Here is a 26,708-nt window from a genome sequence, read left to right as displayed (position 1 = left end):
AGTGTCATCCAAAAACTGAGAACCAAATACCTACCTCAAAAATGCACAACCCAGCAACGGGATTATCGGGGTGAGCCGAACCCCGCCTTAGACGAACCCTTCAGCATGGCCGAAATCAGAACGGCGCTGCACGGACGCAACGGCAAATCCTCGCCGGGGCCAGACAGAATCACAAATAAATCCTTAAGAAACGTAGACGACAAGTCCATCGACAAGGTAACCGAGTTCATCAACGGTTGCTGGAACGAAGGCAATATCAAACTCCAATGGAAGACATCCAAGGTCATCCTCATTCCCAAACCCGGAAAGCCCCCGAGCCTCGAAAACCTAAGACCGATCTCGCTGACGTCTTGCGTCGGGAAGGTCATGGGACACGCCTTCCTCAACCGCATAAACGCACACCTCGAGGAGACACACACATATCCACACACCATGATTGGTTTCCGCGCTCACCTCTCCACACAGGACGCCATGCTACAGCTCAAGGAACAGATCCTAGACGACCGAACCCGGGGCACCAAGGCGATCCTCGGCCTCGATCTAGAAAAAGCGTTCGACAACGTGGCGCACTCCGCCATCCTAGACCAAATCTCAAACCTTAACCTGGACGTCCGAGCATACAACTACGTCAGGGACTTGTTCACGGACCAAAAAGCCACGCTGATTGCCGGAGACATGGAAACGGAAGAACTGAACATGGGCAGCGAGGGAACGCCGCAGGGCTCGGTCATATCCCCCCTGCTCTTCAACCTCGTGATGCTCGACCTACCGCGGAAGCTACAAGAATTGCACGGTGTTCACCACACCATCTACGCGGATGACATTACGATCTGGATCAGTAACGGAAGCGACGGCCAAATAGAGATCAAACTCCAAGAATCCGTCCGCAAGGTAGCGCAGTTCCTCGCGGGGACGGGCCTACGATTATCCCCCGGAAAGTCGGAACTCCTGCTATACCGTCCTACCCTCAATGGCAGACCACCCAAGGGATACGGCGGACCGACACAACACGAAGAAATCAAAATCCACACACAGGAAGGGATCTAAATCCCAAAGGTACGCAAGATCAAGTTCCTAGGTATGCTCATCGAGACGAACGGAGTTAATGGTGAGACTGTCAACAAACTGACGACCAAGGTCAGCAACGCCATGCGCCGAATCCGGCGGATCACAAACAGAAGAAATGGCATGAGATAGGAAAGTGCCATCAGGCTCATCCACCCTTTCGCCATCAGTCATATTGCCTACGTGGCGGCCTTTCACAACCGGTCAACTAGCGAAAGAAACAAGATTAACGTGCTCCTCCGAAGAACGTTTAAGCTTGCCCTCGGCGTCCCGGACTCCGCCAGTACGCAGCTCCTCCTCGAGCTAGGACTGCACAACACGCTCGAGGAGATCGCCGAAGCACAGCGCATACCTCCGTTCGAAAGACTCACAGAGACCGACACCGGCTGATACATTCCTCGATCGACTGGGCATCATGTACCACAAACAACACGGACACAAAAGCGCAAATACCCAAGGAAATCCGAGAAACCATACACGTTGCAGCCATCCCCCGGTAGGTCCACCCTGACTTCAACAAAGGTCGCAGACTAGCAAGAGCCAAAACTGCCCTCCGATCGTACGGAAGAGAAACCGATGCGCGCTTCGTTGACGCCACGGAACACCCCAATGGCAGACGCTTCACTGTAGCAGTAATAGACGCCAACTCCAAAACCGACAACGCGTGTAGCGTCGAAACCCAACATCCAGAGGAAGCCGAAGAGGTAGCCATTAAGTGGCCCTCTCGAATCCGGACTGCAACACCATCCTGAGTGACTCCCAGGCGGCGGTAAGAAACTTTGCCAAAGGACGCATTTCCCCTAAAGCCATCAACATTCTTAAGAGAATATGCACCCCCAAGGGCCACCCGAGTCACATCGTATGGTTTCCCGCCCACGTCAACACGGGCGATCAGGCACCCCCGAACCTCAACGAGGTAGCCCACCGCAGAGCGCGAGAGCTGACGGACCGTGCCCGGCCGGCCTCTCAGGAAGACCGCCGAACCCAACGAGACAGACTGACCACATACAACGCCATTACAAAGATGTACCAACAAGCCAGAATAACATTCCCACCACCACACACATACCTAAACAGGGCACAAGGAGTGGCCCTACGTCAACTGCAAACAAAAACCTTCCCGAACCCGTTTCACCTCAAACGGATATTCCCCGAAGTACACAAAGTAGGCACATGTAAGATATGCAAACAGGAAACAGCTACACTCAAACACATGCTATTGGAATGAAACGCCCAACACAAAAACGAATTAAACTCCGAGACCCTATCGCTGAGGTGGACCGCCGCACTGCGCAGCTCCGACCTCGGCGACCAACTCTAGGCTGTCCAGCAGGCCCGCGAGGCGGCGCTTAGACAAGATCTCGACGTCCCGTCGTGGGAGACCTGATCCCGGGTCGTCAAACCTGCAGGACAACTCAGTAAAGTTATTACCATCCACCATACCGATGCCACATTCAAGTTCACGAACTAACTTTTGACGGTGCCCTAGATATTGAATACGTCTGCTCTAGACTGGTAATTTTCTATTAATAACACAAGAAGGGCTACTTTGTATTATATAAAAACCAAGGTATCGATGTAGCGAGTTTAGAGAACGTTTGCTGAACAACTGCGAGACTTGACAAAATACGAGGAAATAGGTGACATCCAACAAACCGTCGTTGCGATTAGGGAGCGAATATGAACAAGGAAAATTTCGCGAGTCATTTTCATACCAATAACTGATCTGAAACTGCCAATTAAATGCAGAGTAAGTCTCGAAAGACTATCTCACCGGCCCCTAGCTAATGTATTGATGTTATTTATTTCCGCATTTCCGTAACTAATGACCGACTGTACAACGAAACGTAAGTGTGATATGTGAAGTGCGCGAGTGCCGTGATCGTTGTGGGTAAGTGCCAGAAGTGAGCAACAAACAAGAAAACAAGCAAGCGACCGGCATCGTGGCAGAGACGTGGGAGAAGAGGGAGAAGAAGATGACCAGGGTGCGGGAGTAGTGGCCAGTCGAGCTCCTGGCCCAAGGCCGCTCCAGGCTCCCACCTGGGATCGTCACGAAAACCAACTTCTTCCTGCAGCCTGTGGTTGCCGAACGTTGGCAGGGAGTCCGACCCAGGCGGCCCAGCGTCTCCAGCGCCGTGCCCGAACTCCGGCTGGCAAACGCCGCAAGGGCGTCTAGACGTTACCCGTCTACACTATGCCTGTCTTCACAGCAGTGTCGACCATGGCTGCCTGATAAGGTGCCGACCGACATTAGAAGAAATGAAGCCCTTGTACCGGTCGCAGAGGTGAAGCCCTTGAACTTGGTGTCCGGTGACAAGACCTCTACCGTACTAAGGCGACCTATCCAGGCTCCCAATATTACAGTGAAACTTGCGGAACTTCCTCCTGCATTGTTAGATCCCTGGTGTTCGCTTGGGGGCGACCAGGATTTTCTTCGACTGCTTCTAGTTTCGTCACGGCTACTCCACTTCGAGCACCGCCTCTGTCGCCGCTTCTAGCCCATCCCACAGCTCCAGTGCGAACCATGAAACTGTAGGCCCCCTTCTGACTTTTATTCTTTCTTTCTAGACTTAATCCTCTTTTGTTTTTGTGATTAGTTTGCTGACTTTCGTTTTTTCTTTTCGCGGTATTTTCTTTAATGAATGACTTGTTGTGGTAACAAACGGCTTCGTCATTTCATGCGCTGAGGCTGTGCCTCAGTAGCGAGTAATTTATTGAAAGAACCTCATCACAATAAGCGATGTATCCATGCAAGGAGATATTAATACATAGACATCATTGCATGCTATGCTACCGCTATATTAATGCAACCTTGCTGGCACATGCTTGCAATCGTGCTCCATACTATGCTCATATTACCGGCTTAATCCTGAAGATGGCACCATCGCAAGAAGAGCTTCTTGATTCGCCATGCACATTTATATGAAAACCGTACTAGCACCAGCAGTTACACTTCCTATGTGGCTCTATATGTATATGACAGTGAATGCTCTTTGAACCGTGTTCTGTAGTGGTACTGGGGACCGGTACAAACGAATTTTCTCGCCTTGGTATTTACCATCAGAGCTCTAAAGCACTAAAATGGTTGTATCCGTGCTGCTTGATGCAACACAATAGAGCATAAAGATTGCCACTTACATCATTTACTATTATAGGACAGCGATCCGAAACTACTTGTTTTCCCTTGGGACACTCGTTGGAGCGCGCACACCGGTCATGGCACCAGCCACACTGTAGCGGGTCTTCCGTTTTCTGCAAGCAGTCCGAGCAGGCCTTGTAGACGATGCACGACCCTATTGGAAAACGTATAACCTGCGCAAGGGAGGCGTATAAAAAAACTTATTTCAATGCTTAGCAAACTGCTCTCTGCCATAATTCTCCACATCTTGCGTTATCATTCATGTGACTGTTCGTGGGAGAAGGAAAGCAGGCACTGCTATGAAAAGTACAAGGAAGGCCTACTTAATGTTTAGAATATTACACATGCACAAGCCACTCTCTAATTAGGGCTCAAGAACACAACGGGGGGAAATGCAATGACAATAAAGGGAAAATCTTCCCGCATGTTGAAGACAAATTTATCTCGTTGATAACGCGACTCAAGGCTCGGCCGTTTGTTGATTTTTAAAGCCCTGCGCAAAACATTCATCACGCAATGAGTTACATAGATGCCATCAGTCACGGCGTTTACCTATGGAAGCTTATTTTGGGTTCTATAGCTCTGGGAAATTGCAACCAGGAGCAAGTGGCAATGTAGCGCCGATGGCAAGAGCCGTACTTTTCAAACGAGAACCAACGCCACGTGTCACTCTGATTTGGAGAGCAGCGCAAAGCCGTTTTATTTTAACAAATATATTACATATTTGAATGAAATTGCAATGTAACGTTGTCTATCAGTCATGTTAACGTGTGCTTTGTCTTGTAGGATGACGCGTTTAACTATTTACTAAGTGGCTAACTTGTTTGTAAGCCAGACTTCATCGGTTTTTATAAAAGAGCAAATTATTATTGATGGCTGATTATGAAAAATAATTTACTTTTGGTAAATATGATAAGTGACCAAGACACACCCAAACGTTTCTGCTTGGAGTAAAAACATTGTTCAGCAAGCTATAGCCTTGGTTTACGGGAAAGCAACATTAATATGAAATACGTACATAAAGACATGTGATCGTAAGAGGGAGCTATCTATATAAAAGAACATGGAAAAACATTTTTTTTTGGGGGGGGGGGGGCCAAGCACTCCAGCAGTTTTGATTCGGTTCGTTGCATTGAAAAGAAAAACGGCAAAGCTTGCGCTAAGACGCGCAAGGCTTAAAGTTTCAGAAGGTTTTGCTAGGTTTTGCTAGGTTACATGCGGACCGGGCACCGATCCACGGTGATTTTGCATGTATTCCCTTCGCCGAGCGGCATATTCTGGCTGTTCCGCTTGTAGACAACACTTGGCAGCAGCCTGTTCGGCTCGCTGCCGCTCTTTATACGCGGCCTCTTCTTCCGGAGTTCGTTTAGGTCTACCCATGGCGAAGCAAAGGCACAGCACACGCTCTCGACATGACAACTGCCCCTATAGCGCGGCGACACCGAGCATTATACGATCGCTGACGTCACGCCCAAGCTCCTCCTTCACATCTGTTACCGCATGGCATCCCAGAAGACGTTGCGAAGCGCACGTAAGCCGCGTACTTTGGTTGTTACCAGGCTCGGCTCCCGCCAAACGGGGCTCCGGCGGGGCGAGCGTAGTGTCTAGTCAAATGAGCGGATCTTTTAACAGCTTCGCTGTTAAGTAAGTTAATGTCTACTTACCACAACGAAAATTCTGGTTTTGCTCATCAATTTTTTTAGGAAGACAGCTTTCCAAATTTCATAAAACTCGGCTATCAGGTGTGCAATATTATAAACTACACCTATAAGAATGTCAAAAGCGAAAAAACTTTATCTGCTATAGACAGCTCCGCGATTGATCACTAGTGTCTGAGTACCACATTTGGAAAACGGCCTTAATCATTGTCATAAATCAAGGTGCAAACTCATATAAGAAATTTGCCTGCTTCAGACGCCTGCTTGATCTGTTTGCAGAGCAGTTACCTGCCGCGGTAGCGTAGTGGCTACGACATTGCACTGCTTAACACGAGATCGTGGGTTAAAAATAAATAAATTATGAGGTTTTACGTGCCAAAACCGCGATCCGATTATGAGGCACGCCGTAGTGGGGGACTCCGGAATAATTTCGACCCCCTGGGGCTCTTTAACGCGCACTTAAATCTAAGTACACGGGTGTTTTCGCATTCCTCCCCCATCGAAATGCGAGCGCCGTGGCCGGGATTCGATCCCGCGACCTCGTGCTTAACAGCCCAACCCCATAGTCACTAAGCAACCACGGCGGGTGATGTCGTGGGTTCGATACCCGCCATCGTGCGCATTCCGATGGGGGCGGAATGCGAAAGCGTTCGTGTACCGTGTATAAGGTGCACGTTAAAGAACCCCAGGTGGTCAATATTATTTCACAGTCCTCTAATATAATGTTCCTAATAATCAGAGCATTGTTGTGGTACGTGAAACTTAAAAACATGGATGATTTTAGTGTAGAGTTCTGGAAGTAAAAAAAATTCTAGGGTTTTACGAGCCAGAACCGCAATCTGATTATGAGGCACGCCGTAGTGGGGAACTCGGATCGGAACTGATCACCATATAGGCTTCTTTATCGAGCACCCAATACACCGTACACCGTCGTGTGTGTGTGTGTGTGTGTGTGTGTGTGTGTGTGTGTGTGTGTGTGTGTGTGTGTGTGTGTGTGTGTGTGTGTGTGTGTGTGTGTGTGCGTGTGCGTGTGCGTGTGCGTGTGGTGTGGTGTGTGTGTGTGTGCATTTCGCTCCCATAGAAATGCCGCCGCCACGACATGGATTTGATCCCGAGCACTCGGGCTGAGTAGCGCAATGCCAAATCTACTACGCCGCCAAGGCGGGTGATTTGCATTGGTAAACTTTGTGCTTTCTTTTCTCAAAGCTTGCCATGTTCTGAAAATTTTTGCGAAACTCTTAATGCCCTAAATTAGCAGCAAGTTTCCTTCAGTCGGCCGAGCTTTCCTACAGCTTCTCCTGTTAAATGAAACAAGCTTCAATCAAATTATTTCAGCTCTTGTTTAATGAGACCACTTGTTGGTTTCACATGCATTTGAATAAATAAATCGACGTTGGCCACAGATTAAGCCTTCCTCTTTAATGGCGGCAGCATTCACACAACAGACAAAATGTTTTCTTTACTGTGTTTTTTCATGATCACCATTTTCTTACAACATGCATTGTTTGGCGAGTTGAAATGCTTGAAGGAACCAGTCCGGCTTTTAAGGTTACTGTTAAATGTTTGTAGGTGTTTACCTGTCAACGTTTTTACACAATTCAACAAAAGCCGTCACTTGCATTGTAGAAGACCTAGCCTACTTTTCTTACCGCAATATGGCGTACGGTACTTATTACCAATAGGTATGCACAAAAAATATCACATTTACCAAGCCAATGTGTCTGGCCTGTTACCATGTAATACGAAACCCGACCCATGTAAGGAATTACAATGGCTATAATGCATAGTAAACAGGCCGAGGTTTCTTATCTTTATTTGCAGTTTCCACATATGACTCACGTTAGTATAGGAGGTGAGCAGCGGCTCATAAATATACAACCTGTCGTAGTTATAGACACATATGACCGCGGTACTGCAGTCATTGAACTTAATGTCATATTTATCAACTTCCTCATTATTACGTAAATCTTCAAGCTTTTTCACAACAACAAAACTATTTCATATTATTTTGGCCAGCTAGGTCATATGTCAATCAATTTATAGCGGGAAGGTTCCAGCAAGTTCATTTAGGATCAGTGCAAGTATCGTTTCTTCGGCATACTTAATACCTATAATTAGTTATCAGTTGAATGCACTGCAAGAGTGTGAAAATAATACAACAGGCAACTTCTTACACTGTTTCCTGTAAGAAAATATCCATGAGAACCATCGTGATCCACGGCTGTGGCTCTCTCAATGGGAACAGATGCGATTTGGTAAGTCCAAAGTGGCGTCAACCTCATCAATTTTCCTGAAATCACGTACTGAAAGAAACGGGTAGATCATTTAATGTCCTCTTTTCAATTGGGGCAGCAAATGAACAATTGTTTCAGTGAAAAATCGTGCTGTGTGTAACCAAACGTCTTTTAACATCATCACTGTTTAAAATGCCCTCCGATCAAAAACAAAGATAATTTTTTTTCCAGCACAGATACTGTGCAAGCCCTCACCATTTCTGACGACGAAGTTGTGAACATAACTGTGCTTAGTGCCCACATAAAAGTGGCAACAACAAACCACCAAATGTTAACGTCAAGTAAGATATGATGTCAGTACCCCCACATTATTTTGCATTGTTCAAGTATTCGCGGATTATAATGGTATGTTTGCGGTCGTCGTAACGCGAACAAGTGTATTCTTTTTTTTATATACGGCAATTCGCATTAGGAATTTTAGCAGGGTGGATAATACATTGTTAGACTAGGGCAAACACGAGGAAGGCGGGAAATCGAAATTCAACACTATGAGCAAAAGGAGAACAAGGTGAAAACAGGAGCAAACGTTCTGACAAGTGGACTTGTCTTCTTCAAGGCGCCTTTTTCCGCCTTGAAAAAAAAAAGCCCACTTGTCGAAATGTTGGCTCCTGCTTTCACATTGTTCTCATTTAGCTCATGATTAGAATAAATAACACATACGACAATTGAAAGTAAGTACAAATTGTGACAGAAAAAAAATACCACGAGCGAAGCACACTTTCATGTCTTCCAGAAAAAGGAAAAGAGAATTCATCACGCTAAATGCGACACAAGTGATGCGATTTTAGGTTGTGTTACTCGAGTGTTTGTTAGACAATTCCTTTCACCGAGCGTTCGCGGACAGAAGACTATTTGAAACAGTTGTTCCTTTCTTCGGAAAAGGGTTATATTCAGCTCGTTTCGTTAAGGTTGTGGCGTATTCGCAAGAAAAGTAGATAATTATTGGTACGTCAGTTTTATAGTGTCTTTATTTATTAGCATAGTAAACTTATTTGGGACTTTCGACTTCACTGCGCTATGAGTTCAAGTTTAAATCTGTCGAATAAAAGTGTTATTCAGGCATATCCGACATTCAACAAAGTGGGCAGTTTACTTTTGCACTCGTTTATTTTTATCTATGTTACTTTCAGTGTACCGTTCCCAGGTTATACAAGCGTAGTCTAATGTAGAAATAATTACATATTTATAGGCCAGAAGCCCCACTGATGGAGCGGAAAGTTTTAGCGCACTTCGAAGAAAAAACAAAGTTTACAAATGATATTTCTTGTTACTGTGTGAATTTGTTTAGTCTACCTAAGACCATTAATTATCCAGAAACCTTATTATTTCCATTGCACGACTTCAGAAAGCAATACATCACAGGTACGATACAGCAACCTGCAGGATGTCTTGCGTGTAATGGACATAAACATTCTTTTCCCAAAATAAATGTAAATTCGATAGACAAGTGAATAAATTAATGCAAGTAAATTGATAGACAAGTAACCCTGACAATGCCTCGCAAAAAGCGCATGTATGGTGTGCAGCTACCTCGTCGCCGACACAAAAAGTCCAATACCAGGTCTCGGAAACATAACACAATAAATGTAACTCGTTACTACTGTATTACTTTTCCGCGATCATTCTTGTAAAATTTGCATTAAGGTATAAGAAAAATTATAATCAGACCGACTTCTGAAAAGCTCTACTTCTTTATCAACGAAGGTTTCTTAATTATGTTAATTTGGAGAAACTTAGTTGCTGATCTCACTACATGACTTCTATACATACAGAAAATGAAGCTCAAAAGACGCGGTGGGGGGCAACGTCCACGCCAGTCTGCGTGCTGCACTGACTTATTGCACCTCACCTGGATTTCATTGCTCACTGAGAGTTACTTTTGATTGCGGCAGCAATTATATGAAAACTGCAGGCGAATTTCTGTCGTCGTTGGTGTCGCCGTGAGGTTCCGTATAAAGCCGAAGTGCGATAAGATGGCGGCCGCACGCCGTACGCTGTAGGTGAGAGGGAAAGCATGTGAGGGCGAGCCGAGAAGTAGTAGTAGTAGTAGAAGACGTTTATTCACAGAGAGAAAATAAAAAATGTCACAGTTTCGCCCTAAGGGCGAAGCAATGAATGCGATAGCAACACAGCAATGTCATACGAAGTAAGGTGAGCGGCTTTGGTAGCAATATGAATTGTAGTAAACATGAGCTGATTAAGTAAGCAGGTGTGCTGCGGCGTAAGTAGACCGACATGAAGAGAGACTCGATGACCACGAGAAGGCGCGTGTGAAACGGTGGTGTTGATGAGAAGCGCTTCCCGTGGGCAGCGCGTGCGAAGGGACACACCTGTAGCGCTGCACTGCCGACCCGGGCAGCATTGCATGTGTAGCGTGCGTTGGAAAATGTGGCCCGACTATTACTAACTGATTGAACAAGCGTGGTGTGAGCGCGCACAAACAAACATGAATAGATCACACTGAATGACTGCAGACAACGACTGTCAAAACGCTGGCAGCAAGCGCATACGCCGCACCAACGGGCGAAGGTACGTGCGGTCTATCGCTTCAACTGGAACTGAGCGGCGAATGCACGGCGCATAAAGGTCAGAGCCGTGTGGAGATAAGCGACTGGTGCGAGCGAGCGACGAAGCGCGGTTGTTGGCAGAGAGGAAGTGCGCCCCCCCCCCCCCTCCGCTCCCTCCGGCGCTGGCTTCCCGCTTCCTTGCTTGCGCGTGGGAGATTGAGTGCGTTCGCTCTCCGTGATAGCGCGCGTCCCCGCACGCTTCCGCTCGGGCATACGGCGCGCGGCGGAGATTTTATCTATAAGGGAACCTCACGGCGACGGCGACGGCGACGACGACGGCGACGACGACGGCGACGGCAGAAATGCGGTTGAAGTGTCCATATAATTGCTATCGCAATAATACGGAGGAAAATGTACATCGAGTGGAGCCTTCATTTCAAGACCCCAGTGGCCTTGGCTGCCGCTCTCGCCTGTATTACCAGTCCGCGCTGGATCGCTAGGTCGGGGATGGACAGAGTGGCCTCCCACTGCTCCTCCGGTTGTTGTGTTTGTATGTCTGGGGGTTTGGGGCCTGTACACCCCCACGTGACGTGGTAGGCGGTGGGTCGTTCGTTGCACCATGGGCATGCGTCTTTGTAGTGTTCTGAGAAGATAATGCTGTATTTGTGTAAGTTGGGGAAGGTGTTGGTCTGGAGCTGTCTCCAGTCCCGTGCTTCCTGTGCGTTTAGCCCCTTGTGTGGTGGGGGGTAAAGCTGACGTTGTTTACGCAGGTGTTGAAGTCGCGCGCCGTAAGCCGCGGTTACGGGGAGGGTAGTAGTGGGATCGAGGATTGTGGCCGCTCGGTTTGTGTGACCTAGCTAGCCTGTCCGCGGCCTCGTTACCCTCCAGCCCCGAGTGCCCCGGAGCCCACGTGATCTGATGTTTGAGCGATGAATTTGTAGCCAATGTATAAGTCGTGAATCTAGCTAATTTTTGAGGTATTCTGCCTGCAATAAGGAGCCGACAGGCCGCTTGGGAGTCGGTTATTAGTTGAAGTTCTCGGTTGGTCGCGTCCCCGTACTGAACAGCCAGCACGATCGCCGCAGCTTCCGCTTCTGTGACGGTGCAGTGCGGGGATGGAGATGCTGGAGACTTTTTCGTAAGAAGAGTCCACCACCACGGCTGCTGCTGCGTTCGATGTATCCTTATATAGGGCGGCGTCCACGTACACCGTCCTCGGGCTCCGTCCCACTGTGCGTTTGAGGTAGTCCACTCGGGCGTTTATTCTGCCTTCGTTGTGGGATTGAGACATGTTTTTTGGGAGCGGGCCCACGTGTACTCTGGCCCGGTACGATGTCGGAATGTTTGTGGTCGACTGGCTGGCGTCAAGGTCCACCGGGTAGCCGATGCGCTTTAGGATGTGTCGGCCTGTCGCTGTGGACAGGAGGCGTTCTCTCTGGGTGAGGAGGACCGCCTCCTGAATTTCCTCGAACGTGTTATTTAGTCCCAAAGCTTCCAAGCTGACGTTGGATGTGTACGGTGGGAGACCGAGGGCGTTCTTGTAGGCTACGCGTATCATCGCATTGGCTTTGTTGAAGTCTGCTCGGAGCAGGGTGAGGTAAGGGAGCCCGTAGGAAAGGCGGCTGATGACCAGTGCCTGCACCAAACGGATCGTGTCCTCCTCCCGCATGCCTTTTCTGTTTCTGGCCACCCGGCGGATCATCTTAGAGATCTGCTGTGTTGTAGTCTTGAGCAGTTGGAGTGTGCACGTGGTTGGCCTTTCCGTCGCTCTGCAGCCAGAGGCCCAGGATCCGGATGAGTGGTACCTCCCGGATTGGGACCGCGTGTAGGAGGATGTTTAGGTTGCCTGGCGATTTGTAGTGGTGTCCCTGTATGCGGATCACTTCGGGTTTGTCGGGGGAGCAGTGGAGTCCGCATCGAATGGCCTCTGTTTCGACGCAGATTGCTGCCGCTTGGAGTGTGTCTTCCTTCTCGGCTAGAGAGCCGGTGTTTGTCCAGATCGTAATGTCGTCCACATACAGGGTGTATCCGATGTTCGGAACCTGCTGCAGAGCCCTTGCGACGCCGATCATGGCGACGTTGAACAGGAGCGGGGAGATGATCGATCCCTGTGGTGTGCCCTTGTTGGGCATGTCTTGAGGGTCCGATCTCGTGTCACCCATTCCTATTGTTGCCGCTCGGTTGGACAGAAAAGTCTTGACATATGGGAAGGTGCGCTCGCCACAGTTGAGATTGCTGAGCTCGGAGAGTATTGCCTCGTGAGACACGTTATCAAACGCGCTTTTGAGATCCAGCGCCATAATGAGGTGTTCGCCACCCCTCGGGATGTTAGAGAGTACTTCCTCCTTCAGGAGAAGGAAGGCGTCTTGTGTCGACAGGCCCGACCGGAAGCCAATCATGGATGGATGAAAAAGGTCGTTATCTTCTATGTAGTGTTGAAGGCGCGTCTGGACGACTCGCGTAGAGCTTGCCCAGGCACGATGTGAGAGATATAGGTCGTAGAGCTTTCACTGCCGGCTTCTTGCCCGGTTTCGGGATTACTATGATCTCCGAGTGTTTCCACTCGGAGGGAATTTCATTCTTCTCCCAGAGCGAGTCGTTCAGGTACTTGGTGAGGTCCCTGATCTGTGCCTTGCTCAGGTTACGGATCATGGCGTTGTTAATTTTGTCCGCTCCAGCCGTAGTATTTCGGGTGCACGATCGTACTGCGGCGTACACCTCGGCTTCGGAGATGGGAGCGTCGAGTGCCCGATTTTCCTCACCCTGATAGGTCGCAGAGCAGGGTGGCGCGGTGCTGGTGCCGATGTATTTGTGTCATAGAGCCAGAAGTAGGGCTACGTTGTCTCCCTGAAAGAGGTGAGCAATACGCTTCAGGGTGCGTGTAGATTCAGATTTTGATTTAGAGGGGTCGATGAGGTTCCGCAGGATTGCCCACGTACGGGAGGTTCCCAGCGTTCCCCGCAGTGACTCACAAAACTGTTGCCAGTTTTGCTGTGCTAGGTTGGTGGCGTATATCTGAGCGCCCTCTGTGAGCTGTGCAATCCGCAGGCGGAGGGATCTGTTTAGCCGTTGCCTTTTCCATCTTCCCACGAGCCGGCTGCGCTTCTCCCATAGCTTGAGAAGGTGGCGGTCTACCTCTGGGGCTTCCGGTGTGCAGTGTATTGTTTCTGTGGCCGTCTTGTATGCCTGTCTGATGTCTTCACTCCAGACGTGTATCGACTGGATTGGACCTGACGGGACGGGTGCATTGCGGAATTTGGGCCAGTCGGTGATATGGGCGGCACCCAGATGTCTTCTAATTTTGCTAGATGACATGGACGTGCTGAGTATACAGTGGTCGCTGCCCAGGGTTTCTCCTAGGTTCGTCCACGTGGCTTCGGCGACGTTCTTGATCAGGGTGAGGTTGGGGCAGGAGTCACGGGTGACACTGTTGCCTTCCCAGGCCGGATATAGAGGGTCGGTAAGGAGTTCCATTCGTAGGGCTTCTATTGCTCGCGCGACTGTCACTCCTCTTGCTGAGTTTGACTGATACCCCCAGTCCCGCTGAGGGGAAAAGTAGCCCCCGACTACAATAAGCTGGTTTGATTGCGCCAGTCGACTGGCTTCGGAAAGGAGGTTGGTGAAATCGGCCTTCGCCGGCCTTGGTGGCTTGTACGTGTTAACCACGAACGTGCTCTTTCGGCCCCGTTTGTTGGGCACAATCTCTATGGTTAAGCGCTCAACCTCCGGTTCTGACAACGAGTGCTCGATAACAGTGATGTCTTTTGCGACGAGGATTGCAACCTTCGCCATGTGGGGTTGGTGGATCGTGTAGTAGCCGGCTAGCGTAGGGGTTCTGTCGGCTCCTATCTCTTGCAGGCAGATAATGTCAGGTCTTGCGGGGGTGGTGCAGAGGTGTTGCTTCAGGAGACCCTGTTTTCTTCTGAAACCTCTGCAGTTCCATTGCCATACTTCGATGTGTTCAGTAGTGTTTGGCTTATGGTTTGGGGCCATATTGGGGGACTAGGTGGGCTGGCGGGCTTGAATCGCTCCCGATGGAACTGGCACGGCTGTGATTGTGAGAGGGGCCTAGTTCGCATGACGAGGCGCGTTTTCGGCGTTGAGTCTGAAGCGCCTGTATGAAGGTGGAGTGTTGGTTCTGTGTAGCAGTTACCTGCGCGAGGTTGGCAGTTATGTTCTCGATTTTGGCTTGAAGCACGCTGAATAGTTAGGTGACATTTTCGGTGAGAGAGCTGACTAGTGTCTTCTCCATGTCCTGTAGTGTTCGCTGTAGCGTTTGGTGTGTCACTACTTCATTGGGTTGCTGTGGGGGTGTGGCTGGTGGCGGCGCGGTGTTGTGTTTAATTACTTGTTCAAGTTTGGCCATAAGCGCTGTGAGCTTCGCGTCTTGTTCTGCTATCTTAGCATTTTGCGCTTTTATAATAGCTTGTAATTTAGGGATTCGGGGGTCTGTTTGAGGAGCAGGGGAGTCCTTGCCCTTGCCTTCCCAGCTCACCTGCTTCGTTGTGTCTTGGGCGGGTTGCTGCTGCTTCTTCTTCCTCGGCATCGGTGTGGGCGGTGTCCGAATTTGTGGTGGTTGTGCCTGTTGTTGCCGGGCTCGGGTTCCGGACCCAGACCGGCTCCTGGACTGGCTGCGGCTCGCTGAGTCACTGTCCTCGGAGTAGAACCAGCGATTATTGTAGATCTTGGGGAGGCCGTCCAATCGAGACGGCCTCTTCTCTGCGTTGTTGCGGGCGGGTGGCGGCTGAAGCATCCTTGCTGGTTTCAGTCTCTTGGGGCATTCCTTGGTGCCGGTTTCGTGCTGACCACCGCAGAGTCCGCATTTCGGCTCACCGACATGAGTGGGGAGTGGGTTCTGCATGTCGCACTGGCGGCAAACCGGTGTGTTGGGGTTGCGAGAAAAATGGTGGCTTGGTGCGGCGGTGTCTTCTCGCTCGCACAGTTAAGGAAGGCGGGGAGGGTGCGCGCCGGGAAAAGAGTGGGAAGAGGTGTGGATATAGTGGCAGGGTAGCGTGTCTCTCCGCTTCTACTCCGGCCGAGGCTATGCATAGCGTCGTCGCGCGTGTCGTATCTTGGAGATTTGCTGCGGTGGGTTCGAAGGATAGCCTATCCGAGACAGCCTGTGGCTTCGTGTGTGCCCTGTTTTCGCGCGCATGGTTCGTGTTGGAACGATGGGCAGCAGGAAGGGGAATTCGCTCGCGGCTGCTGCCCCTGTTCATGACGCCAGCATTGTGACAGCGAGTATCCGCGGTCATCGAGAACAGTGGGTTCATGCTTTCCTGTACGCGCGTAACACCGGGCTTGTTAATTTAGTAAGCGAATGTTTACAGCAGTGTAGCTGTCTAATATTTTTCTATCGAAATCAATGCTTCGTCTTTTGGGCGAAACTGCGAATTTTTGTGCTTGGTGTTGCCAATTCAAAGCAGTTTCGAAGTTGTACCGGACACATTGCGCAGATACGCGTGCACGTGAGACTTTAGTGAAGCTTCATTTATGCCATGATGTGCACACACGCACGCACACACGCACGCACACACGTACACAGAGAGAGAGAGAGACCGACAGACAGACGAGAGCGAAAGAGATCCAATTACGCATTGCTTTCCCCTCAATTTCATATTCTGAAAATTATGCCACTGGTTACAACTGCTTTTCTGAAAGATGGAGGTAGCAACTCACTATTTGAAAGGGCAAACTGATATGACCTGTTATTAGACGAAAAAAAAAAGCAATACAAGAAACTGTAAACGTGTCATTGGTTCTTATGACCACATAAAGCCAACAGACAATGAAGCCAAGTAAAGCATCGGGGAAATAAAGTGTGGGTAAAATTGGAATGCAGAAAATAATCAAGAAATGTTCCCTTGGCTCCCTCTTCTTTTCTTGTTTATTCATTGGTTATTAGTAATATAAAAAGTGTAACAACTCACTTTCGATGTCTGCACTTACCTTGTGCAGATTTCCTTTTTGGTCCCCAACCCATGCAACAATAGCTTGATTCTGCTGTGTCACGGTCAGCGACGTTACTGCGCTTCGGAGGGTGACCATCGATGTACCCAGCAGTGGAGCAACGCCTTCAATGTAGTTGTTGATGCCCGGTAAGCACATATCGTCGCTACGTGGTTTCTGAAAGAAGGAATCCGACAAAGCGTTCCCGGACCATGCAATGGTGAACTTGCGATGTGGTACACATCTTTACAGGAAAGCGTTTGCGTTTCGTTGCGCGAACAGAGTTCTTTTTCAGATGTTCTTCCTTATTTTCGTACCGAAGATGGATGGATGCCAAACTTTAACGAAAGTCCTTATACCACAACTATTTGCGGTTAGAAGTTGGAGTGGCGCCCTCTCGCGAGTGACGTCACGGCCAGGACGCCGCTCGCTCCGGCTCGCTCGACTGCCGCGCGCGCTCGTTCGCTTCGTGCATGCTCGGTGTATCGGGTGCGCCAGCCGTACTTCCTGAAGGATGTTTTGACTGCTTTCTGCTGTCGCACCTAAAGTGCTGTGTCTTTTTCGAAAATGCATGAATCGCGGAAATTTACTACTTGGATATGGAACCTATAACGAGTTGCAAGGGTTACTGCGTTTGCAAAGCAGAGGTGCGCCGTGCCTCTCCATGCATTTTGCGTAAGAAGAATGCCTCCAAATTCAGCATGGAGCATTTTATTTGTACGATGATTCGCTCCGAACTTAACATTCATTTAGCACTTGGTGATGGCCTACGTTTCGTTTTACACGGAACAGCAATTGGTGTCAACTTTATACGAGTATACCGGGCTTTTAAAATTAAGCTTTATGTTTTTTTTAATTAGGCACTCGGAGGCACGCGAAGACGGGTAAACCGTCCTCATCCCTATGCCCCGCCCTGTTGCCAGACTAAACACCGCACGCAACAGCCGCGTCACATCAGGGAGGAGCCTGCCCCGATCCTCGCTCTCTTGCATGCATAATCATGCGAAGGACAATTAAAATTTGGAGTTGGATACCTCAGAGCACAGACATGCTAGAAGAATTCTTCCAAGTGAAACTGTGTAGAAGCACGACTGCATCTAACTTTTCAATACGAAAGCTTGGTGACGCCAAACGTGCGGCGAATCATAACGCGCAACAAAAGCAAGTTTACTGTGCCGTTTACAGCCGTTGTCACCGCTCACCGAGTAGATGACGACATCCAATAGCGTCCGCAATGCTGCTGTTACAAAAAGCGCGGCTGATGACCTAGTTGGTTTTCCTATTTTCCATTCTCGTGGTCGCATTTTTTTTTCTCTCTGTGTGTACTGGCGTGTGCGCTTTGCTATTTGCCAGGGATAATAGTGAGCTGGCCTAACGGCCGAAGGGGCAGCTTCAGTAGAAACGGTGGTTTTCTGCGGTGCCCCTGAAACAACGTTTCCGCCGCAGAACACAACTGGCATGGTCGAGTTCAGGAGTGCAAGCGTCTCTACCGAGGCGGCCGTATAGTTATTAGCACATAGCTGCCGTATATGACGATTTTCGCCTCATAATGCAACTCGTGAGCCGTAAAGGTGTTCTCAGGGGTACGCCAACTGAAAACTAATTACTTCGAAGAATCGCTAATTTAGCAATCATTGCTTGAACCGTTTCGTGCCGAACCTGTAACTATTATCTTGTTTTCGGCTCAGGTTCGGTTTGGGCTCACACACGTTCTAAGAATATCATTTAGGGTTCAGATTCAGTTCTGGCTAGAATTCGGGTTCAGGGTACGTTTTTCTGATGGGGTTCTGTTTAACAGCCTGGCCACAATAAAATAACGAATGAGAAATTTCGTTCAACGTTCGTATCACTCGTACCGTACGTTTGAACTGAGCTCGAGAAATGCAAAATACTGATTTCGCTTCCATTCCTTTCTTATCATTCACCGTTAACGACGGCCAGATCACGCTGATAAAGAGGGCGAAGCGCCGCTTGAGGCACTGACGAAGTGCAAAAAGGAATAGAATAGGAATAAAATTGCTATGTTATCCCAGCGATAGAGTGAGCAGGGAGTTACTCAAGGAATCATCATTTTAACACAGGCCAAGTGATTATCTTTCGCGTGTTGGTGTTCGCTGTACATTGCCATTGGTACGTCAGACTCGTCGAAAGTAGCTCCTCTGAAATGAAGGCGAAGACGCTCCTCTGTCCGTCTGAGGTGGTCTCCATCTTGACCACTTCCTTTTTTTCTTATTTTCAATAAATTGATCTCTCCAACCTATTTTTATTATTACCCCCTTTTTCTCAACTTTTCTTTGACTTTTGTTACATTCATTGTTTATTTTATTTTGAGGTACTCGTTTAATGACGAATTAATCAGAGTCGGTATGTGCCACTGCGTCACAGAGACCTCCATCTTCATCTTGACTAGTGGTTGCTGAGCCCAAATCCACAAATATGCAGTAGAAATAGTTTCCCGACTACTTTACTTCCACGTAACATCTTTATTGGAGGCCCTCCGTGCCGGGTATCTTCAAGCCACTGACGTCACACTTAAGCCCGTCTTCCGTTCCTTTTTCGACCTCCTCGCTCTTTTTGCAACACATTTCGGAAACAAATGGGTGACCGATTACGCAGCGCGCTACGAAATAATACCAGCGCCTTCGACCAGTAACATCGCGGACTTCTTTCGCCCGTAACTTTAGTGCACGGTGCCTAAACCAACGGGTTCACCAAGCGCTTGAAACCGGGCCCTAACAGCCAATCTGGCAGTTAGGGCCCGGTTTCAAGCCAATGTGGCTGACCATGCACCCGGATTGGGTTATTGTGTTGATATACGTTATACTCACATTTCATTTTCTCAGGGGAAAAAACTAGAACACCCCGGCAGAACCTATCTAATGATGAATGTCGACGATAATGCAGTTAACATTCAAGTGATATAGCTAATGAGCGTATAGCCACCGCAGAGGTATATATGCAATCGGACTCCGCTGTCCCGCATTTTCTTCTGGACACGCAACGCCATCTAGCGGGAGTGCAAGATTAAAGATTAAATATGACGTGGGGTCGATTCTGCTCAGCGCGGCCGTAATTTTACATAATATTTGTCGCTGAATAGCAGCACATACCCCGTGAGATTTACACGGGAACCCAAGTTGGCGTCAAATGGGTTCATTGAAGAGCGGCATGTTCCCATGGTGTCTCATAGCCAGCGACCCAAATTGGTCCGACGGTTGGTTTCGAATTGCGTTCCATCATCCCAACAGCCAAGTGCTCTACCCATCAGATCGTGGACCACTCAATATCCCAAGTTGGCGGGAAAACGGTAAGAGACGCAGGTAGACGTGCAGAGAGACAGGCAGGCAGATAGGTAGATACCGGAAAGTGCGTGACGAATACTGAAAATGCTAATCGTATTAATACTTCCAGACACTCCCACTTTTACTTTTGGTTCGGACACCAGCCAACTTAACTGAGGTATACATTCCGTGCAGCATCAGCGCCCGCACGCGACGTCGTTTTCCGGCTGCCCGCGCTGGACTGCTTGCCCTTGTAGGTTTGTGGCTTTACAATACAACCTCAAGGGCCTTTACGAACACGGGCACCGCAACGTACCACCTTCGTCCGGAGTTCCCCCGTGCTTCTTCGGTCCAGTCCCATCGCCTGGGGCTTTCTGAAAAGATTTCTCGTAACACGCATCCATACTGTGTGTTTCGAGAAGTTACTGACCTCACCACCAGTCCCACTGAGTCATCTACCCCGTTCACCTGTGCACGTCGTCTACATTTCTAGATTCAAGTTTTACCACCCTTCTGTTGCTGCTCTTCAACGCCCCGGTATACGGCCCTTCTCCCGCTGGGTTTCACACTCGTACATGACATTCGATGAAGATAACGGCCATGGATCTGAAGTCGATGACGCGCCCTTCTCCTGTGTACTCGCTTCCATATTGGCCCTTGCTTGCGGAGCCCAGTTTTCGAAATTCACCGCTTTAACAATATCGCGTCCGCTTTACCACCACACTATAAATTTCAATTGGAGTGGCGGATCGCGCGACGAGTACTGTAGGAAAATGATAGGCGTTGCTTGGATAGATATGAGGAAGGCATATCGGATTAGTTCAGACACAAGTACAGGATGCTAAAGGACAACGACGATATTCTAGTTGAGAATAAGAGAAATCTTTAGCTCGACAATCAACTCCGATTCCGCCAAGTCAAATACGTGTAAAACAGAAAAATGCTTTTATAAGACAACCGAGGAATCGTTTTGAATGAAATTTGTAGTTTCTGAGAGAAAAGATGAACTTTTAGTACTGTAAGAATCAGAATTTGTTTTGTATTGTAAGAAGCAGAATTTCAACTTAAGCGCAATGCAAAACAATGCCGAAAATCGGTAATCTTAAAGAAAAGTATAAGCGTGAAGTTTACAAGTCCGTAAATCTGCACAAAAAATAAATACCGCAGTTTTGTAAACGGTATACGTTATACCGTCTAACGTGCATAAATATGATATAATATTTTGACGTGAAGCTTGTGCAAGGCTTACAAGGATTTTACAAAAGTCCCACTCACTAATTAGTGCTTTATGTAACGGAGATGTAGAATTAACAGAGTTTGTCTGCTTTAGATTTATTATTAGGTGGCCTTGACAGAATTGTGATTTCGTTTTTTATTGCTGAGTTATTGAGCAGTGACCCTGATATTTTTTTAAGTTTGTTTTTCTTTAATTTTTACCGAAAATGTAAAAAGAAATACATTCGCTGCATACAGTCACCAGATGTTATTTGTTCTTTAAATCCATAAATCATAATCAAATTCGGCGCAGTGGTTGCCGATAAACGCTATTTCTACGCCGAGCTAAAGCTTCCTCTTAAGATGAAGCAATGGAATTTGTTAGGTCATGTAATGTGTAGAGCATATAGGTGATGCGCCATTAGAGCAACAGAAGTGGTGCCACGGGAAATATCGAAAACAGTCAAGGTCAGCAGTGGATTAGATGAAGTGAACTGAGTAAAAACTTCCAGACTCAGAATGGGGTTCACTGGCGCCGGACACTGTGCGCTCATTTGTTAAATAAAACAAACATTCAGTGTTTTACGAACCTTAATGAAGTGATAAAAGAGCACTGCATTAGAAAACATCTTGCGTTTTCTTCCGCTCTGCAAGAGCTCGGTATATATATTAAATTAGACGTTTGCACTACTACAAGAAACATCAACGCTGAAACTGGTCTACAGCAAGAATTATAATTTAGCGCGCTGCCTGGCAATCACACTCACAACCTGTCGGCCTAAGTATGCACCCTTTTCAAGTTCTAGGTGCAATATTTGATCTAACTAGCCGTTAGAAATCAATTGAAATAGTTTTTTTTTTTCAATCACGTTTTGCTTGTATAACGAGGTCCCATACAGCATTTCGATAGGTTCTGATATTTCTTTTTTTAGGTTAATACACGTGGCGCGAGGAGGGCATAGCGTGAAGTTCCTGCCCCATTTCTCAACTTTAAAAACGCCAGGCCACAGTAGCTAGCTTCCTCTAATTGGAATGGCGAAGAAGCATGGCAAGAAATAACTTCCTGCGTGCAGCGCGTTAAGCCTACTTACGTAAACTTGGCATGTAAGCTCGTCCCCGTTGTTGAAGAGACGTGACCACCGCGCTGCCTCTTGCTTTCCATCGTTGCAGTTGTTAATCGTATCGCGGAACTCTCCTTCGACGCGATCCATGTGGAAGAGGCACACTGCGAACTTGGAGCGCGAGTTTTTCGTCCCATTCTCGTCGTGCAGTGCGAAAGCCACGAGGAGAACTTTGTCACTGCTACCATCGTCCGCCGTATATGGTCCATAGGCCGCGCTGGAAGCATTGGTGTACTGATGGTTTCCACTTCCGCACGTTATCAAAATCTCGGTGTACGTGCGGAACGACGTGTCATTCTCGCAGACGCGTGCCAGTCGCGTTTCGGGGGCCATGGGAGACTGCAGGCCTTTCTGTACAGCCACGAAGTATGCGAAACCTTTGTGGCTGAAACCGTGCAAGTAGCGGATCTTGTGTTTCCGCTTATACCTGCCAATTACGTTCACGAATGAAGAGCCTCGTGCCGCCGAAGAACGCATCCTGAAGACGTTTCCCTCGTCGAGCACTCTGGCGGACACTGCGTACGGGTGGAACTCCGGAGGCCTACCGTCGTAGGTCGACGCCACAAACAGGACGTTTCTGTTGTCGCCGGTGCCGAAGAAAGCGACAGTGCTGACCCTTGAAGCGACGTAGTTGATCGTACTTCCCACGTACATATTTTCGGCGACGGTAAGGCCCTCCAGGGGACGATGGACGGCGCACATACCTTGAGAAATTGTTCCGCACGCAAGCACGTGTGGAGAGGGTAACTGCAGGAGAATCTGATTGTCGTTGTCAACTCTGGGTCTCGTGTGATTGCAGTAGTAAGGAGAAGGACGGCACAGTAGACTGTCATCTTCGGGACCTGTGACGTAAGTAGCCAGGAGGGATACGTTTTCCGCTGAAAGTTTGTAGAGTGCGTTGCGTCCACCCACTACGATAATGTCCTCGGCTCCCGGCAGTCTCAGGTGTATGACATTCTGCAGTGGCCCTTTGGAAGAGGAAAACTCTTGCAGTGGCACACGAGCGGTCGATATCACTAAACACGCTAAAACTAACAAGGCTCGCATTTCACACGACACACGCGGCAGCACAGGACAGCGTAAATGTAAGTAAGGCGGCATAGCACTCTGCGCCGTGATGCTCAGCTGGGGTGGTCGGTCTCTGATCATCAAGCGTCTGACTAATCCAGGGAACGTCAGAAGCTGAAGAAAGAAATTTCCCAAGGGCTTGGCCACTTCTGAAAACAAATCAAAGGAAAATACACTCAGCGCGCCGCGTTGCCCCATTTCAAGTTACCCAAGGCGGAGTCTCGCTCATGACCACAATCCTAGTTTCATCTAAACCGAGAAATGGAAATTTCTCATTCGGCCTAATCTCGAAATATGGCACTCTACTCAGCCAGTAGAGCCCTCACCAAATCCGTGTTTTATAATTTTTAGATTGCTGAATGCTCTAAGACGAAAACAATTTTTTTATGCGTGTTTAATTCCGTAGGCTCAACGCACAGCATAGACATTCACAATTTACTTTCTATAAATTTGGTCATCATTCTTTAAAGGAATGTTTTCCTTGCTTCGATGAGTATGATAACTGCAATGAAGAGTTGTGAGAGTGCAGCACGATGATCACGCACGAGGTACGTGCTCACACGTGTGTGTGTGCGTTTACAAAAGTGAAGTGATTTCGCTGTTGTTTTCCTTTGCGTGACGCTACTGTAATGTCTGTGAGATTTTAACGCGACATCATTAAGGGCCCCGTGTCACAGAAAATCCGGCGTTGGTGTCGGCGTTGTTGTCCGTGAGCGAACATTTCCGTATATATTTAGGTATATGTATATGCCACGCCTTGCGCGGTGTCTGCGGCTATATTGACATACCCATTCTATCACTATAAAGTTGCTCATGCCTCGCCTTATATTCTTGTAAAAGTTATTCCTCGGAAGTCTGAGAATGACAGGCCGCAAACAAATGTCATAAAGCAAAACACCGACAGCGCATGCCTGTTATGGTAAATCTTCTCAGAATGAAACATTAAAAGGTCGAAACGATAACAGAAACCTGAAATTGGCGCAGTTTTTTCGGCGCGGCTGTGCACCACCTCCGGGGTCGGCCCACGCAAGAGGCCGCGTTTTTACCAGAAAGCTCGCTTTCGGGCATAGCGTTCGCCACCAGCGTTTCCTGGTAAACATTACGGCTACGTTAGCTGCAGTTTCCGGGAAGCGCGAGAAGCAGTCAGGGATCTTTGAATGCTGTCGCGTTCCACTCTTACATGCGAAGCTTAAGCGTCTTCCAAGATTACATGCCTTTGTGTTTATTCACTAGCTTCAGTGGAGAGCCAGTGCCGTATCTGTATTTTACATTCCTTGCTTGCGGTGCCCACCATAAGAGTAGTTTTTACCATGTGCATAATGATTCACAACCTCACCCAAACAATGACCATCATTACTGGCAGCAGAACAAACTGCATGAAAAGAAGTGTATAGAACATGCATTAATTAACATGCTTGGTGGTAGCTTGAAGTATAAGAAACTTAACAGCCAGGTAATGAATAAGCAAAAAGCCATGGAACGGATAATCAGCGACGTGACTAAATAACAGGAAAGTCAGAGTAGGGATTGAAACCTAAGGCGAGTGCCTGGCATTCTAGGTAATATTTAGAGGGACCATTTGGCGTTTAGGTCGGTTCTTAATGCTCCGAACAGGATAACCGGTGGACTATTACAATAGTGAATTTTGTGCAATTCCAATTATTTGTATATTCGCACATGCCTATAGTTAAAACTTAAATTTGCAAAGGCGGGCTGTGCTGTACTGGTCCTTTAGATTGGTACTGGTACCAACCATGTTGAACAGTACTTCTCTAGGCCACAGATTTGTTATTTCGGAACACCGCTTGTTGCGCTAACAAGACGAGTACACGAGAAGTGCACTTGAGCACTGTTGACAACGCCGTGTCTGTGTGTTCATGTTCACATCTCGTGTACTCATCTTGTTTACGCTACACTAGAATTCTATGACGACGTACCAACAATCCCGCATCGCAACAAGAGTTGATAGTTTTCCAGTTTCCTATTCGGAAATATACCATCCTTGCCTGCACACCTACGCACGCACAGTTAATGTTGTGTACCTTCGAATATTGTCTCGAATTATCATTCCTCTCAAGGTAATATATGCCTCATTAGTAATTACCCTTACGATTGTGTTCGGGGGAAAGCCTCTAAATCAGGACAAGATGCCCTAGTATTTAAGGTAAATGCAAAATATAACGCCCCCTGTATGCTTGATAGTGAGTAATACGGATATACTCGTAAGTGGTAAAAAGTGCGCCAGGCGATATAATTAGAAAATTTGCCTATGCTTTAAAGAAAAAATTGAACGTAAAATGCTCAGATTCAGGACGGCGGGGTACTCACATTCCAGGCATTCTATGAACCAACATTCATTGCGTAGCGATCGATGCAGGCATCGTAAGGCAGTCGCGACTCACCTAAGGTGCACTAACACGCGACAGGAAACCAGCGTTTCGGGAAGGCAGAAGCGACAGAAGCACGCCAGGAATCTTGAAACAAAGAACAAACATGACCTAGGGCGGAACAAAACAACAAACAGCACTCAGATGACGTGAAAAAAGCCAAGCATGAAACGCGTCAGGAAAAGGTCCTTTCAGGGCTGTCACTGCTTCCAGTATACGTTGTGCCTAACTCGGCCGCCAGGAGCATCTACCGGAAGGAAGCCGTGACGCGAGTCTGCAAGCAGTTAAAAAGAAAGCAAATACCCCTACAAAAATTGAAGGCCAAAGTGCGCCGGGAGGATGGAGTTAGCAAGCGAGAACTTCCTGTAGCCACCGTCACGACTGCAAACGCTCAGCACGTAGCTTGTATGACACGGGGTACCACTAGTGAAACTAACTGGTTATACATTGTTTGGTTTCATGTCTACTGCCTCTGCAGCGCAAGGCAAACTACAGTTTGCACGGACTGCAAAAATCGCACCAATATTCAACATTGTGTTCCAGTGCGATCTAAAAGAAACTGAACCCGTACAGGGCAGTTCCCTGCAGTATGTCACACAGTAAGAACGCCCCGCTTTGTTATATTGGAGTGACTATAGACATGGCTACTATATATAAAACGAGCTGCGCGTAAAACGCAGATTAAGACGGGACACGTATACGGAGGACAGGCACAGTGCAACCCAATGATCTAGCTATTACGCACACCGGCTTCGCGTTTATAGCGGATCATTTCACACATAGCGGCTTGAGCATGATGCCAAGGATGCAATGTCGATGCATGCATCAGTAAATTATACGAAATACTATCGCTATGAAGATGCCCTACAATGCCACTGTCACATTCGCCACTTCTAGATGGATAGCTAAAATGTGTACACTTCCATAATTCCCAGCGTCTGTGAAAAATATTGTCAACGTAGTATTATAGGGCAGCTATGATACTTATAAGCTTCGTTTGTTATCCTCGAAATGGCAGCAGGAA

The 26,708-nt window shown here is 48.0% G+C and overlaps 1 protein-coding gene across 1 annotated transcript in view; it reads right to left on the bottom strand.

The window, feature by feature from the left end:
• Positions 1-4,125: 4,125 nt before the first annotated feature.
• The window catches only part of LOC119462383 (plexin-A4), a 43,271-nt gene continuing 20,688 nt past the window's right edge, over positions 4,126-26,708 (bottom strand). The window contains exons 2-4 of the mRNA XM_049672959.1: positions 16,613-16,789; positions 8,037-8,165; positions 4,126-4,377 (exon numbers count right to left, since the gene is read on the bottom strand). Coding sequence (XP_049528916.1) covers positions 4,126-4,377; positions 8,037-8,165; positions 16,613-16,789 — 558 coding nt within the window. The remainder of the gene's footprint in view (positions 4,378-8,036; positions 8,166-16,612; positions 16,790-26,708) is intronic.

This window comes from Dermacentor silvarum, chromosome 8 (genome assembly GCF_013339745.2).
Source record: "Dermacentor silvarum isolate Dsil-2018 chromosome 8, BIME_Dsil_1.4, whole genome shotgun sequence".
NCBI lineage: Eukaryota > Metazoa > Arthropoda > Arachnida > Ixodida > Ixodidae > Dermacentor > Dermacentor silvarum.
The sequence above is the reverse complement of the archived record's forward strand: the minus strand, read 5'-3'. Positions and strand labels throughout refer to the sequence as shown.